The sequence below is a fragment of the Onychomys torridus genome, chromosome 14 (assembly GCF_903995425.1).
Source record: "Onychomys torridus chromosome 14, mOncTor1.1, whole genome shotgun sequence".
Classification (NCBI taxonomy): Eukaryota; Metazoa; Chordata; class Mammalia; order Rodentia; family Cricetidae; genus Onychomys; species Onychomys torridus.
In genome coordinates this window covers 23,973,775-23,988,976 of record NC_050456.1, presented here as the reverse complement: position 1 = coordinate 23,988,976, position 15,202 = coordinate 23,973,775, and the positions used below count along the sequence as shown (strand labels likewise).

Below are 15,202 nucleotides of genomic sequence, written 5' to 3'. Positions count from 1 at the left end.
GTGCCAATTGCCCTTTCTAAACTCTGGCTGACCAGTAAAGACAGAACTCCCTGCACAAATTCTCTCTCTCTGCATGAACTCCTAAGCTCAGTTTTATGATACAAGACTCAAGGTTCAGTCAACTCACTTTATATTTAGGTCCTGGGACACTTTTAAGGTCACTGACCCTGGAGAAAGTGTGGGGGCATTCGTGAGTGCTGTGTGACCCTCAAATGTAAGCTTTCTGTCGGGAATATGTACAGCTGAGTAAAGACAAAGAGGGAAGATTTTCAGAGATTTCTCAAGATGACGTAGAAAACAGTTACCATCAGAACACATGTGCTCCTTTCCTAATACCCCTCAGACAGAAAAGTTTAGTCCTTGCTGACACCATGGATTTGTTTGTTTGTTTGTTTGTGCATACCCTGGGTGTGGTCTTGGAGCTGGATCTCTAGAGACTGCCAATACTCGACCTACCACTATGGATCTTCAGCAGCGGTTTCAATTAGGCTGCATTCTTCTGTGTTCCATCTCTTCACTGTTCTGTTCCTACAACTGCAGGCAATCTCTTACTCTCTATTCCATATTTTACTTTCCAGAATGTGGCCTTTCCAGACTGTTCTTTCACTGGAGCATATGCATTTACGTTCTCACTAAATCTCTTTGATAAGAGCTTGATCGCTTGTTTCCTTTTTGCATGGGCTAATACTGCATTACTTTTAAATTACTACATTTATTTTGTTTGTGTGTGTTGGATGCATGTGTACTACAGCTTGCCTGTGACGGTCATAGGATATATGGGAGCCAGGTTTTTTCCTTCCACCACTTGGTTCTGGGTGCGGAACTCAAGTTACTAGGTCATTGGGCGTCAAGTGCCTTTACTGGAGTCATCTCCTCAGACTAAAATGTTCGAGTCTTTATATGCTACTTGTCACTTAACTACTGAAGGGCATTTTTGTTGCTTCTGTGTATTGGCAATTTCAAATAAAAAATAATGTGAACATATATGGCAGGCTTTTGTGTAGATGTAAGCTTTTTGCACATTTGGGTAAATATCAAGATGTATGAATGCTAGCTCATCTAAGAATGTGTTTAGGTTTTTGTTACTAATTTTTTAGAATTGTATTCTGTAGGTACGTATGGTATACATGCATGTGTATGCAAATGTATGTTCTCATATTTGAAGGCCAGAGGACAGCCTTAGGTCTCATTCCTTCTCCTCACATGCCATCTGCCTTATTTTTGAAGACAGGTTCTCTCATTAGGACCTAGAGCTCATTGGGCTGCTCGGGCAGAGCCCTGCAGATTTGCCCCGTCTCGCCTCTTTGCTGCACTGTGATTACAAGTGCAGGACATTGTATCCAGCTTTGTTACATGGAGGTCAGGGATCAAATGCAGGTTGGCGCTTGTAAGCACCGTACCCACTGGGCAGGCTCCCCACCTCCTCTCTTTAGTTCAACCATACTGCAGTGCGATTACACCTTTTCATTTGCACCAGCAGTGAAGAGGCCTCTGCTACCCCTTGCTTGTCAGACCCCCTCACTAAGCTGCGTGGTGGTGCCTCGATGCTGCTGCTTCTGTTTTCTCTCCTAGCCACAGTTGGTGTAGAACATCTTTTCACAGCTACTGTCTATGTTGTCTTTTAGAGAGAGAGCCCATATTTTAATTGAGTTGTCCATTTTCTTACTGTTGAATTTTAAAGTCTGTGAATTTCAGCTAACATGTCTTTTACAAATTTTTCTTGTGATACAATGTCTTTGCATATTGAGAAACATTGTCTCCTATGTAGTTCTGGCTGTTTCTCACTGCTGTATCTATGTTCTCGCTTAGCAGTTGGCAGGTCTGATGTTGACACATCTTTGTCAGCCCTTAATATTTTCTCTTCTGAAAATCGTGCTCATGATTTTGATTTGAATTTCTAATGATGAGGATGTGAGTGTCCTCTCATGTGTTTACTGGTAACTTGTGCATTATCTTTCTTTGGAGAAATGTCCATTTTTTAAAAAAATTTTTTTTTTCCAGAGCTGAGGACCGAACCCAGGGCCTTGTGCTTGCTAGGCAAGCGCTCTACCACTGAGCTAAAGCCCCAACCCGGAGAAATGTCCATTTATAAATATAAAGGCCTTGGCCCTTTTTTCCATCTTTCCTGATTCTAAGGATTGGACCTGTGTCCATGAGCTATACCCCCAGCCCCTCTATTTTTAAACTGAATTGTTTTCTTTTTATAGTTAAGTCTTAGGATTTTTAAAAGAGATTCTGATCATTGGGGTTTCAAAGTAGAGTGTTAAATGTTTTGGGGGAGCATATTGATTGCCTTTTGCAAAACCCAATACCACATCATTTTAAATTTGCATTCTAGGGCTGGAGAGATGGCTCAGCACTTAAGAGCACTGGCTGCTCTTCCAGAGGTTCTGGGTTCAATTCCCAGCACGGTCATGGCAGCTCACAACTATCTACAATGAGATTTGATATCCTCTTCTGGTGTGCAGATGTACATGCAGACAAAGCACCCATATTCATAAAATAAATATATAAATCTTTATAAAATTGCACTCCTTCACAACATAGTAAGCTTGTTTCTCAGTCTGGGCATTGACAGGGCTGACCGACCCTCCAAATAGTGTTTTCTTGTAGATCAGGGTTGTTGTTTGTTTGTTTGTTTGTTTTGTTAACAGTGGTCAAGATTTTGAAGAGTAGATCACTTAGTATTTTTTAAGAATCTCTTCCTCTCTTTATACATACACCTCCCTCTTTTTTTTACATTACTTATTTCATATATATGGGTGTTCCGTCTGTATGTTTAAGCGGCATATGAACCTATGGAACTGACAGGTGTGAGCTGCCACTTGAACCCGGGTCCCCAGGAAATGCAGCAAGTGTTCTTAACTCCTGACCTATCTTCCCAGCCCTGCACACATGCTTCTTAAACTGCCTTTCTCAGAGATCCTTGCTAGTCCTTCCTGGGTTTTTTGGTTTTGGGTTTTTTTTTTTTTTTTTGGTTTGGTTTGGTTTTTCGAGACATAGTTTCTCTGTAGCTTTGGAGCCTGTCCTGGATCTCGTTCTATAGACCAGGCTGGCCTCGAACTCAGAGATCCACCTGCCTCTGCCTCCCAAGTGCTGGGATTACAGGTGTGCGCCACCACCACCCGGCTCCTTCCTGATTTTTAAGACAGGATCTCACTCTGTAGCCCAGGCTGGCCAGGAACTCACAGAGATCATCCTGTGTCTGCCTCCCAAGTGCTGGAATTAAGAGTGTGCCTCCATGCATGGCTTACTCCATGGTTCTTAACCTACAAAATGGCTAATATTTTTTGCTAAAATTGGAACTTTATATAGGACAAGTCATATTCTTGCTCAGCCTTTGACCTTTAGATATCTGATACAGCATTTTTCTTTTTAAACAGAATTTCATGAAATCCAGGGTGGCCTCAAATCCTATATGTAGTCAAGGATGGCCTTGAATTCTAGATCCTCCTGCCTCTACATCCCAAGTGCTGTAATTACAAGTATGCCACCATGCCTAGCTCACAGACTTTAATAGTCTTACTTAAAGCTTTAGAATAAGATGTCTCCATCTAACACTAGCCATACACAAGAATTAACACCCGTAAGTTTACAATTTCTAACTCTTCTTAAGATGAGTTAAGCCTTTACACACACACACACACACACACACACACACACACACACACATATATATGTATATATGTATAAGTTGACTTCCTGGCTGTTAGTTATAGCACTAGATAAACATTTGAATTGTGTTTTAGAAGTGGTGAGACCAGTGTATGTAATTACTTGTTAAACAGTTTTCCTAATGGTTCTGTCAGTAGCCAAATGCTGAAATTTGTCTATAAGCACAATCTCTGAAAACTGAACTAAACTGATAGACAATCTTGCCTAAAATATTCACAGAGTAAGGTGTGGCAAGTATGGGTAAATTTATTCTGATGATTTCAAGATAGTTTAGTTAGGTTAGGTTTAGACCATTTCTAATGTACTCTCCTATATGATAAAGCTGTCTAACTTTCTTTTTAAATTTTTATTTTATTTTATATTTTTGAGCTGAGGATCGAACCCAGGGCCTTGCGCTTGCTAGGCAAGTGCTCTACCACTGAGCTAAATCCCCAACCCTAAATTTTTATTTTATGTGTATATGTTTTTGTCTGTGCGTGCAATGTGTGTGCCTGGTTGGTGCCTTTGGAAGCTGGAAGAAGGTATTGGGTTCCCTGGAACTGGGGTATACAGATGGTTGTGAGCCTATATGTGTGTGCTAGGAATTGATCTGGGTCTGTTCCAGGAGCAGCCAGTGCTCAGCTGCAGAGGTATCCAGCCCCTAAACTGTTGCCTGAATCAGTGGGGCCATCTCTAAACAGATAGCATTTAAAGTTGAAATATGTTGAAAAAAATTGTAATCCTGGTCAGACATGCTGTATAGAGTATATTTTGAGTATTATTTCCTGTGCTGGTAACAATTGCAGGACTACAAGGAAAGATAATTATTTCAGAACCTCTGGATGAAAATATAATTCACACTTGTTAATATACATGTGTAAAAATATAATAATATTTCTATACAAATAATATATATGTCTGTGTATAATTTTCTTTTTTTGAGAGAGGATCTTGCTATGTTAGCCCAAGCTCCCTCAAACTTAATCAGTCTGGGTCCAGACTTGCCATCCTCCTGTTAGTTAGTTTGGCGCTCTTACCCTGCGAGACAAGACCACAGAAGAGTTTTTATTGAGAGAGGATAGAAGACGTGACAGGCCTGTGTGAAACACAAGGGATAAGAGGACAAGAGAGAGAGGAGACCTGTGCAAAATGGCGCCAGCTTTTTAAAGAGTGGGCTGCGCATGCGTATAGGAATGCATGTGGCTACTCCATACATGCGTGTAGATTACATGACTGCACGCGCTTTACGAAACCATGCAGAGCCATGGAGTCCTAGTCACACGAGATGTTTTGACCTGGAAATGGCTATTTTGAACCGGAAATAACTAGGCAGTCCTCTGGGCAAGCCCAACCGTGTGGGCATGTTGTGACTTCATATCACCTCCTGCCTCTGCCTTCTGAATACTGGAGTTAAACACATGCTTCACCATGCCTAATTTATTTCAAAATTTTACATTCATTGAATTCCTTTTATGTAATATAACCTGGCTGTCATGGTAACTGGCCTGGTACAGTGATGAGGGTTTTATTGAAAGAGGGAGAAAGAGTGTCATGTGCATGTATGCATGTAAAACAGAGGACTGCTTTCACAGTCGGTTCTTTCCTTCCATGTGGGTCTTGGGTGCTGAAGTCAGGCTTGACGGCAACCACCTTTATCTGTTAAGCCATCTCAGCAGAGATGAAGAAGGGATCCTGATTGTTTCTTTGTAGTTTGATGTATGAAAGTTTAATATCTAAGTTGAGGTAAACACTAATATAATCCATATGTGTGTGTCATTCACTGTAAATAGCTGTCTATACTGAAAGAGTATCCTATAGGATCTTGTTGCAGAAGAGAGTTGTGAACATAACTTGATCATTTCTTGTTATTTATTTATCTATTTATTTCTCTTCCTTCCTCCCTCCCTTCCTTTTTTTTTTTGGAGCTGAGGATGAACCCAGGGCCTTGCACTTGCTAGGCAAGCGCTCTACCACCGAGCTAAATCCCCTACCTCCTTGATAATTTCTTAAATAGAAAATTTTATATTGAAAATACAGTAGATTTGGGGGGGGGTATTTCTAGTCCATTGAAATTTTATCCTTTATCAAATATAAATAAATTGCTATTTGTTAGAATGTATATGTGAGAGAGAAAGACATTTTTTATTTTGTTGTGAATTAATACAATAAACTATCACCAGTATCCATGGAAGATTTCTTCCAGGAACTCACTACCACGCTTCTCAAATAAAGAAGTCTGCAGATGCTCACTCAAAGCTCCTGATACAAAGTGGCACAGTGTTTGCATATACATGTATAATCATCTATAGATTACTTATAATTTCAAATGCAATGCAAATGCTGTGTTAAGTAGGCTTTGTACTGTACTGTTTAGAGGATAGTGGTAGAGAAAAACTTTCTGTATGCTTAGTACAGATGCCCCCCAAATACTTGTTTTTTGGAGACAGGGTCTCCTTATGTGGTCTCAAACTCAGAGCTCAGCACTTGCCTCAGCCTCCGAGTGCTGAGATTACAGGAGTGTGCCAGCTCTCCTGGGCCAAATACTTTTGAGTGGTTGATTGAATCCCCTGATAGAGCAGGCTGGATCAGTGATTTAACACCATAACTTATAACACCATGTCTGGTGTTAGCATGTTACTATACAAGATCAGTTCACAAGATTGTTATGCCCACATCAAGGGGACCGAATCCTGCATGTAAAAGCAAAGAGCCTTTATTTCAAGCTCCAGAGCTTGGTCCCTCTGTCTGTCTGACACAGCGGTCAGAGCAGAGAGCTCCGAGCTCAGGTGGGGTGGGGTTTTTTATCATAGCACAGGTTGCGGTGAGGGGATTTCCAGAGTTCAGGAGATTGGCTGACAATTGTCTAGGGGTATCTGTAAAACAAAAATAGTTGAGTGCTAGGCTCAAGGACACCTGGCCACCTTATCTAATGGTTGGAATGTTTGGGATGTCAGGTACTTCCTCATCCCTGGGTGGATCCCTTGGGTGGTATCAGTTTAAGGCTTTTCCTGGATCTGGGTGTTGCCTGCCAGTAAGCCATTCACAGAAGCTGTGTCTAGGCCCCTAAGCCTGTCATGGCGGCTGTGTGGTCAAGCTGTTTGGGGGCCCTCCACAAAGATCATTTTCCTTGCTGGTAGTGACGTGGTGGGCTGACAGCTACTATTGAGATATACTAATAAATTTCTCCTCTGTGTAGACCTAGGCATGGTGTAGCAAGAGAGGAAGTAATTCAAATGGAGTTCTGTATTCTTCCTGTTTGGTTAGTTCATATAATAGGAAGCATTTCTGTTGGTCTCTGGTGATCATACTTCCTTAGAAAGAATGACGTGCTTATTTGTGTCCCAAAGGAAGTTTTATGAAAGGGCCACGGCAAAGCCTCATTAACTATTTATTATTCACCTCCTCTGACTAAATGATTCTTCTTTCTCCTTGTGATCCTGCATCCTGTGCTAAATATGCCCACTTTGACCTCAGGTTCTTCAGTATTCTTTCTTCCTCTAAACTCCTTTTTCTTAGATTTACTCCTGGGTTGTTCCTCACTCCCTCACCATCATTACCACAAACACAGCTCTTTAAATTCGAACTTACTGGAAGGCCTACCTGGTCAGCTGATCAAGTGTCACTGTCCATAGAAGGTAGTGGCTTTTTTTTTTTTTTTCTTGCTTGTTTATATCTTGTATTTTATTTCATTTTTGGTTTTTCAAGACAGGGTTTCCCTGGAACTTGCTCTATAGAGCAAGCTGACCTCCTACCACTGCCTCCAAAGTGCTTGGATTAACTGACTTTTATTATTATAATAATAGTATCTGGTATACTCTATACTTTCAATTACTGAGTGAGTGGTGAATGAGTACATACACCTCACCTTTAAAGCTTAGTGAGAAGTTAGTTGGAGTGAGGATTAACTGTACTGTTTGCCATTTGTACGTGTGCCTGAACTAGACAGGTATTCTAGCTACCACGGACCTATGCTTCCATCCCCTTTTTATTTTTATTTTGAGACAGGATCTCACTAAATTGCCCAAGATGGCCTTGACTCAATTGTAGCCTTGATCTGCTTTAGCCTCCTGGATAACTTGGTTTCAGGCCTAACCCACCAGACCCAGGCTTGCTCCTATGAAGAAAGTTAAAAGCAATTCCAAGAAACGTACTTTTTTTCATTTTTGATATCCAAGCTAGCTTGCAGCTTCCAGTGGAGCTAAGGATGACACTGGAGTTCTGATCCTCATACCTTCTAGTTCCCAGTGCTGGGACTGCAGACAGCATAGCCTGCCACTCTGCCACCTTCTCTTTATCTGTCTTCACTTTTTCCTCCACATTTTTTTAACATAGGGGCTTGGTATAGCTCAGTTGGCAGAATACTTTTACCTAGCCTGTGTGAAGACCTGTGTTCAGTCCCTAACCACAGATAAACTGGGAGTGGTGGCACATGCCTGTAATCTACCACGGGGAGCCTGAAGGCAAGAAGGCCAGGAGTTAGTTCAAAGTTACCCTCACTCAGTCACTCAGTGTCGTGAGTTCTGGGTTATCCTCAACTATTGAATGAGTTCAAAGCCAGCCCAAATTATCTGAGACCTTGTCTCAAAAAAAAAAAAAAAAAAATGTGTGTGTGTGTGTGTGTGTGTGTGTGAGTGTGTGTGAGTGTATGTATGTGTGTGAGTGTGTGTGTGTGTGTGTGTCTGTGTGTGTGTGTGAGAGTGTGTGTGTGTAATTTTTATATGTAAATCCTAATCAGCTGAGCAGTACTAAGTACTTATTTTTCATTTCTAACTACTTTATTCACTCAAGGAAATTTTATTGAATGAATAATTAAAATGCCTACCTAAGGTTAAAATATGCCTAGTAGTGTTTTGGCTAATACAGTGTGAAAGGCTATCTAATTTATAAAAATCTTAAAATAAAACCATGCTGGGAGGTGGTGGTTCGAGCCTTTAACTCCAACACTCGTGAGGCAGAGGAGGTGGATCTCTGAGTTCCAGGCCAGCCTAGTCTGTAGAGCGAGTTCCAGGATAGGCTCCAAAAGCTACACAGAGAAACCCTGTGTCGAAAAAACAAGCAAATAAATAAATAAAACTACATAAGATTATATCATAGCTGGTGTAGTAGGGCTTATCTTCAATTCCAGTACTTGGAGGCCTGTCCTGTGAGCTAAATATTGAGACCCTGCTTCAAAAGAGAAAGAAAGATTCTATTACTATAGTGTGCAAAGAAGTAAAGCTTCAAGAATCTCATGTTCTTAAATGATTAACTGATTTGGGTGTGTCCCCTCTTCTTTTTAGGAAGAAAAAAGATGCAGTTGATCCCTTACTATTCAGGTACAAGGTGCAGCCCACTAAAAAGGAAATGTATGAGTCTGCTGTCGTGAAAGCAACACAGATCAGGTAAAACTCAATGTTTTCTTCTTAGGCATCTAAGTGAGAGAAGTCTTTATTTAGAATGAGTGGGTAATGTTGCAAATGATTGATTCTCTTTTTCAAATAAGTGTTTGTTTTTGTATCAAGTAGTAATAAAATGAACCTGCGCTCCTGGTTTGAATTATTAATTCCAAATCATTTCCAAGCTAATGAATTAAGGACTTCATTAGTAGATATCTATTATACAGAATATAAGTCACTTTGCCAATTTGTGTATGTGCATCATGTTCTTTGTATCATCTCACTTTCCTCCCTTGCTTCCCACACTGGCCCCTTCCTCTTCCACTTGTGGGTACATTCATTTACACACACACACACACACACACACACACACACACACCTGTTCACTAGTGTTTGTTTCCTTTGTAAAGTGTGGTTTGGGGATTTTGGGGGGTTGCTGTTGTTTTTGGGTGGGGGACAGGGTATCACTGTGTAGTTCTGACAGGCCTGGAACTCTGTGTAACCAGACGGGTCTTAACGCAAACTCAGAGATCTGCTTGCCTGTGCTTAAAGAGTACAGCACCATGACTGCCCGTGCATTCTATGTTTAAATACTTCTATTAATTATGTGTGTCTGTGTGGGGCATGTGTACATTCCTGCAGATGCTCATGGATGCCAGAGTGTTAGATCACCCAGAAACTGGGTGTTAGATACAGGCAACTGTGAGCCAATTGACCTGAGTACTGACAACCAAACCTGAGTCCTCTGCAAGAACAATACATTCCCTCTTTTTGTTTTGTTTTTTGTTTTCGAGACAGGGTTTCTCTGTGTAGTTTTGGTGCCTGTCCTGGATCTTACTCTGTAGACCAGGCTGGCCTCAAACTCACAGAGATCTGCCTGGCTCTGCTTCCCCAGTGCTGGGATTAAAGGCGTGCACCACCACCGCCCGGCTTGTTTTGTTTTCTTGATGGTAGCCATTCTTTCTTGGTTAATATGCATTTTCATGATGGGCAAGTTGGTTGATCATTTTTTTCATGTATATTGGCCATTTGTATTTCTTCAAGGACCTGTTCAATTCAGTTACTTGTCGATTGTTTATTGTATTCTTTAGCTTGTGTAGGGTGTAGTTGTGGGGGTGTGTACTTGTATATATGAGGAGGCCAGAAATCAACTTGGGTATCATTCCTCAGGAGCCTTCTCTGCTCCTGCTTTTTATTATTCTTTCCCCCTTCCTTCTCCCTCCCATGCACCCCTCCCCACTCTCCTTCAACTAATGGTCTCTTTTTCCCATTAATTTTTATTCTATACATTTTGTATATACACATATTCCTAAATACAACTGTGTTGAGTCCATATGTCTTACTTGTATGGGTGCGTTCAGGACTGACACTTGGGCGCTGGACAACCAGTTAGTTTGCTCTTCCCTGGGGAGAACCACCTCTCCCAGTCCCAGCTTTACTTAGCCGCCTGCAGTTCTTTATTGTCTAGTGTGTAACCTAAAACCCTAGGGTGCCAAAGACCTGCAGGGGCCTCGGGTCCTATAGAGGATGTGTGTGGAGGGGGAGTGAATGGGCATGGCTGCCAGCAGCTTTAATTGAGAAGAGATTACACTGTATTATACTGTATAGTTGCACATAGGATTAAAAGGGAGACACGGGGCTTGAGATCAGGGGTTGAGGAAGCTAGCCTTGACCTTGACAATAGGTACCAGTCTTATGTTAATGAAGGGCCACAAATCCTCTTGCCAGAGATAAGAGTAACTGCTTTATCAAGCAGGAACTTTCCTCAACCCCCAAGGGAATAGAGACCCTTATCCCAATGCCTGACCTTTCGAAAAGGACTTCTTCTGGAGCCAGACTCTACTATAGTTAGTCTTGATATGAGGGCCTGTGTTCCTCCTAACACTCCCAAAAGGGAAGGTCCTGATGTCTTAGTCTTTTCCCACTATATAGAACCATTCTGACTTCTATTAACTGAACGCTTGCCCTTATTGGGCCTCAGGCTCTGGATTGTAGGCATTTCATCCCCGGGGTCAGTCAGCTGTGTCCAGTAATTCTCTGATTTCCCTGTTCTTGGTGTAATTAGGCAGGCACAGTGGAATTCCTGGTTTCATGATGGAGGAGATTTTTTTCCACAAAGAACTATTTGTTTAGAGAGTCTACCATTGTACACATTATCTTTTATCAAAGCCCACACAAAATTTCCCAGAGGGAAAGGCATTAATAGTGAGAATCATTAAAAATGAAAGTAAAAAGGTGTTGTCTGTTAACGCTGGAACTTTGTCAAGCAGCAATGGTCTCTATGTGGCCCATGCCGCTTGGGTGTTGGGGGGGGGTTGTCAGGGAGTGGGTTCTTTCCTTCTACCGTGTTGGTTCTGGGAATCAAACTTGGGTTGTTATGGTTGGTTTTGAGTGCCCTTACCTGATCTTTCCTACCCCTTTTTGCTTTTTTTAAGATTTGAGATTTTATTGGCCACAGCTACTTGAGGATTAAGTGGGCGGAGAGGGCGGCACTGAGGCCAGCTGTGTTTCATGGGCTTGTAGGGGATGGAGAATTCACCAGGTCGTGGCCTATCGTCTCTGGTTTGGTTTCCACCTGGTTGAAGGTCTTGCCGTTGTTCACGCCCAGCATGCTTCCTACTACCTCGGGCAGCATGATCAAGTCCCTCAAGTGGGTCTTCACCAGCTCAGGCTTCTTTCTTCATGAGCCGAGCCTCCTCCTTGGCCTTTCTCGGCCTGGAGTGCTGCTTCCGCCGCTGGCCACGGTTCAGGCGTCCCTCTGAGGGACGCTGTACGTCCGCATCAGCCCCTCACGGGACATTTTGTGTGGGCTTTGATAAAAGATAAATGAAAGTAAAAAGGTGCTGGAGAAATTGGTCCAGGTCTACACCGCGGTAGGCGAACTTGGGAAGGTCCGCTTCTCCACTTCAGCCATCTTGGCGGCTGTGCAGAAAAGGGAGCATTGGCTTACATCTGCCCCATTTTGCTTTTTGAGATGGACTTTCACTTGGGAATCACAGGGCCTCACCAATTATCTAGATTGGCTAGCCATCAAGCTCCCAGAGATCCTCCTGACTCTGACTTCTGCACCGAGATTACAAGTGTGCAAGTGCGTGCTACTACACTCAGTCCACATGTCTGTGTGGTGAGCACCTTAGCCGCTGAATTAGATCCTCAGTGAGGATGTTTTCGACTGTTTGGTTTTGTTTGCTGTGTCCATTGCTGCTAGTGTTGCTTTTGAGGAAAATTACAATTGTAATTGATCCACTCAGGTTGTCTGAGTTCTGGCAGAAGAATCCCTTTCTGTGTAGAGTCTCTAGTAAGGTCTACTAAACACCTTTGGAGGATGACTCTTGCCCTGTGTGAGACCTTTCCTGGGCTTAAATGCCATGCTTTAACTAGGAAGTAAAGACAAATGGACTAAAGGGTGAACTGTGAGACTCAGCGGGCCACTGCAGCCTCCAGGACAAGATTCTTCTCTCTCTTTTTCTTTGTTTAGTTTGGTTTGGGTTTCTCTTTTAGATTTGGCTTTGTTTTGGAGAGGAGGTTGCAAGGACTGGGGGCAGATGTGAGGGGATGGGAAGATGTGGACAATGTGAAACCCACAGAATCAATAGAGGTGTTTTCAATGTATAGTGATTACGGAGTTCTAAATCATTAGTACTAATTCTACCCTTTTTTTTCCCACATCAGCCGGAGAAAACACCTATTTTCTCGAGATAAACTAAAGCTTTTTCTGAAACAACACTGTGAACCACAAGATGGAGTCATTAAAATTAAGGTAAGGAGAATAGTGAAATTATTTATTGGGAAGAAATAAAAAACAATTGTATAGTGCTGTATAAATTTGTAACATTGCCAAAATGACATTTCAGTATTTTCCCCCCAGAGCTGAGGACTCAACCCAGGGCACTCTACCACTGAGCTAAATCCCTAACCCCAGCAAGAATGATATTTCAAAGATGACCAGAATCACTCTCATTTTGTCTGTGGAGCTAATTTTTAGTACCCTTTAAACAAAGTGTTTTGTATTTGTTTTTTTGGTTTTTTGTTTTTGTTTTTGTTTTTTTTTTTTTTTGAATTGGGTATTATTTTTAGAATTATTAGGTGGCTCAGTTCCTGCCACTTTTTAATTAGATAAATGTGACAGAACTTGGGAAGTTGTGTGTGAGTTAACTGAGAGCGGATGGATTCAGAAGGACACTCAGTTAGGTGCTGAAGTGAGACAGCTCAGAGGCACCCTAGACCAAATGCTAAGCCCAAGATTAGATTTTCCTAATGGCCATTAAGAGGGAGAAGAAAGTTTTCTGTGTCCGCGGCTGGCCTTCCTCCGAAGTGCTGTGTTATTGCATGTGTCATATGCGGAGCTGGGGATTGAATTGCTTGCTGGCTTTATGCAGTCTAAGCAAGCATTTAGCAACTGAACTGCATCCTCAGTCCTGAAAGTCCAGATTTTAGAAACTTTCCATTGTGCATCAAATAAAAAGTCAAAAAGAGAGTAAAACATGGTAGTATGTGCCAGTAATTCCAGCACTTGAGACAGAGGAAGAAAGATCGTCATTTTGAGGCCAGTCTGAAACATCGAGACTTTATTTTAAAAAAGCCTGTTGGGAAGGGAAGTTGGGTGATCTGAGTAAATTGCTACTGTGCTGCTGAGAACCGGGAGCCCGAGCGAGTTCCATGGGTAGAGGTGGTGCACGCCTTTTTGACCCCAGCACTCGGGTCTCAGTGAGTTCCAGGACAGCCAGGGCTACACAGAAACCCTGTCTCAAAAAACCAAAAAAGAAAAAGATCCTGAGTTCAGAAATTCAGCACCCAGGAATGACCAAATGTGGCAGTATGTATCCCTGCCCCAGTATGTGGTTGGAGGCAGAGAAAGGAGGATTCCAGAGGTTTTGTTTTTTGTTTGTTTTTCTCTGTGTGGTTTTGGTGCCTGTCTTGGATCTCGCTCTGTAGACCAGGATGGCCTCAAACTCACAGAAATCCCTCTGGCTCTGCCTCCGGAGTGCTGGGATTAAAGGCGTGTGCCAAAAAAAGGGGGGGGCCTGGAGACATGGCTCAGTGGTTAAGAGCACTGACTGTTCTCCCAGAGGACCCAGGTTCAATTCCTAGCATCCACATGGCAGCTCTCAACTGTCTGTAATCCCAGTTCCAGGGGACCCAACACCCATGGCAAAACACCAATGTGCATAAAATAAAAGTAAATAAATTTAAAAAAGAAAAAGAAAAAAAGGCATCCGCCGCCACCCCCCCCACCCTACCCCACCCCCAACCCCCGCTTGATACTCTTTTTTTAAAACAAAAAACGGCCTGTATAAATGAATTTCACTTTCAGACTTAGGTTACATCCCCCCAAGATACCTTGTACATTTGCAGACATTAAAAAATGCCTTTAAGAATCTGAAATACTTAGGCTCTAGGCATTTCCAATAAAGCATTATCATCCTGTATTTATGAAGAAACGACTCTGGTACTCATGTGTACCCAGAGTTAGGTAGGATCACAAATGATCCTTTCAGTAGAGTCTAGTGTAAAAATGTAGCGGGTCCTGATTTACCAGCATGGTCAGAATCAACAAGGTTTTAGATGCTAGAACTGTGTTCTACCAATAAGACGGAAATTGTTGGGCTGGAGAGATGGCTCAGAGGTCCTGAGTTCAATTCCCAGCAACCATATGGTGGCTCTCAACCGTCTGTAATGAGATCTGGCACCCTCTTCTGTATACGTAATAAATAAATAAAATCTTTTAAAAAAAGGAAATTGTTTAGTAGAACCCTTCCTGTTTTACTAATACTGACATTTTTGTATCTTTGCTTTTCTGAGACATTTCTGTGAATGGCCTTTTTCTTTGAGGTAAAAAAATTATAATCTGTCCATTAATCCAAATTAGCAAAAAGTCTGGGGTCAAATGCTCTAAAAATTGTTCTAAACAAATTTTAAGATACACTATAAAAGGTAATTCTGAAATTTGGCAAATACCTTAGAACCAAACAACTATGTAAGATTTTCTTAATTTTATTTATTTGAAACTTGATAGAAATTTATATTTCTACTTTATTGAGACCAATTTGCTTTAATATATAAATTATTTAAGTCACTTTCCAGCCCTGAAAAAAGAATTCAAATGTTCTGTAGTTGAAAAATGGTTGAGAAAGCTTTCCTGGTGAGGCAGGTGGTAGCACTCCAACTGAGGA

The 15,202-nt window shown here is 41.8% G+C and overlaps 1 protein-coding gene and 1 pseudogene across 2 annotated transcripts in view; one reads left to right on the top strand and one right to left on the bottom strand.

The window, feature by feature from the left end:
• The window catches only part of Baz1a (bromodomain adjacent to zinc finger domain 1A), an 82,378-nt gene that overhangs the window by 28,014 nt on the left and 39,162 nt on the right, over positions 1–15,202 (top strand). For both annotated transcript variants that reach the window (XM_036205539.1, XM_036205538.1), the window contains exons 4-5: positions 8,934–9,035; positions 12,702–12,789. In XM_036205539.1, coding sequence (XP_036061432.1) covers positions 8,934–9,035; positions 12,702–12,789 — 190 coding nt within the window. The remainder of the gene's footprint in view (positions 1–8,933; positions 9,036–12,701; positions 12,790–15,202) is intronic.
• Positions 11,441–11,829, bottom strand: LOC118595599 (annotated as a pseudogene).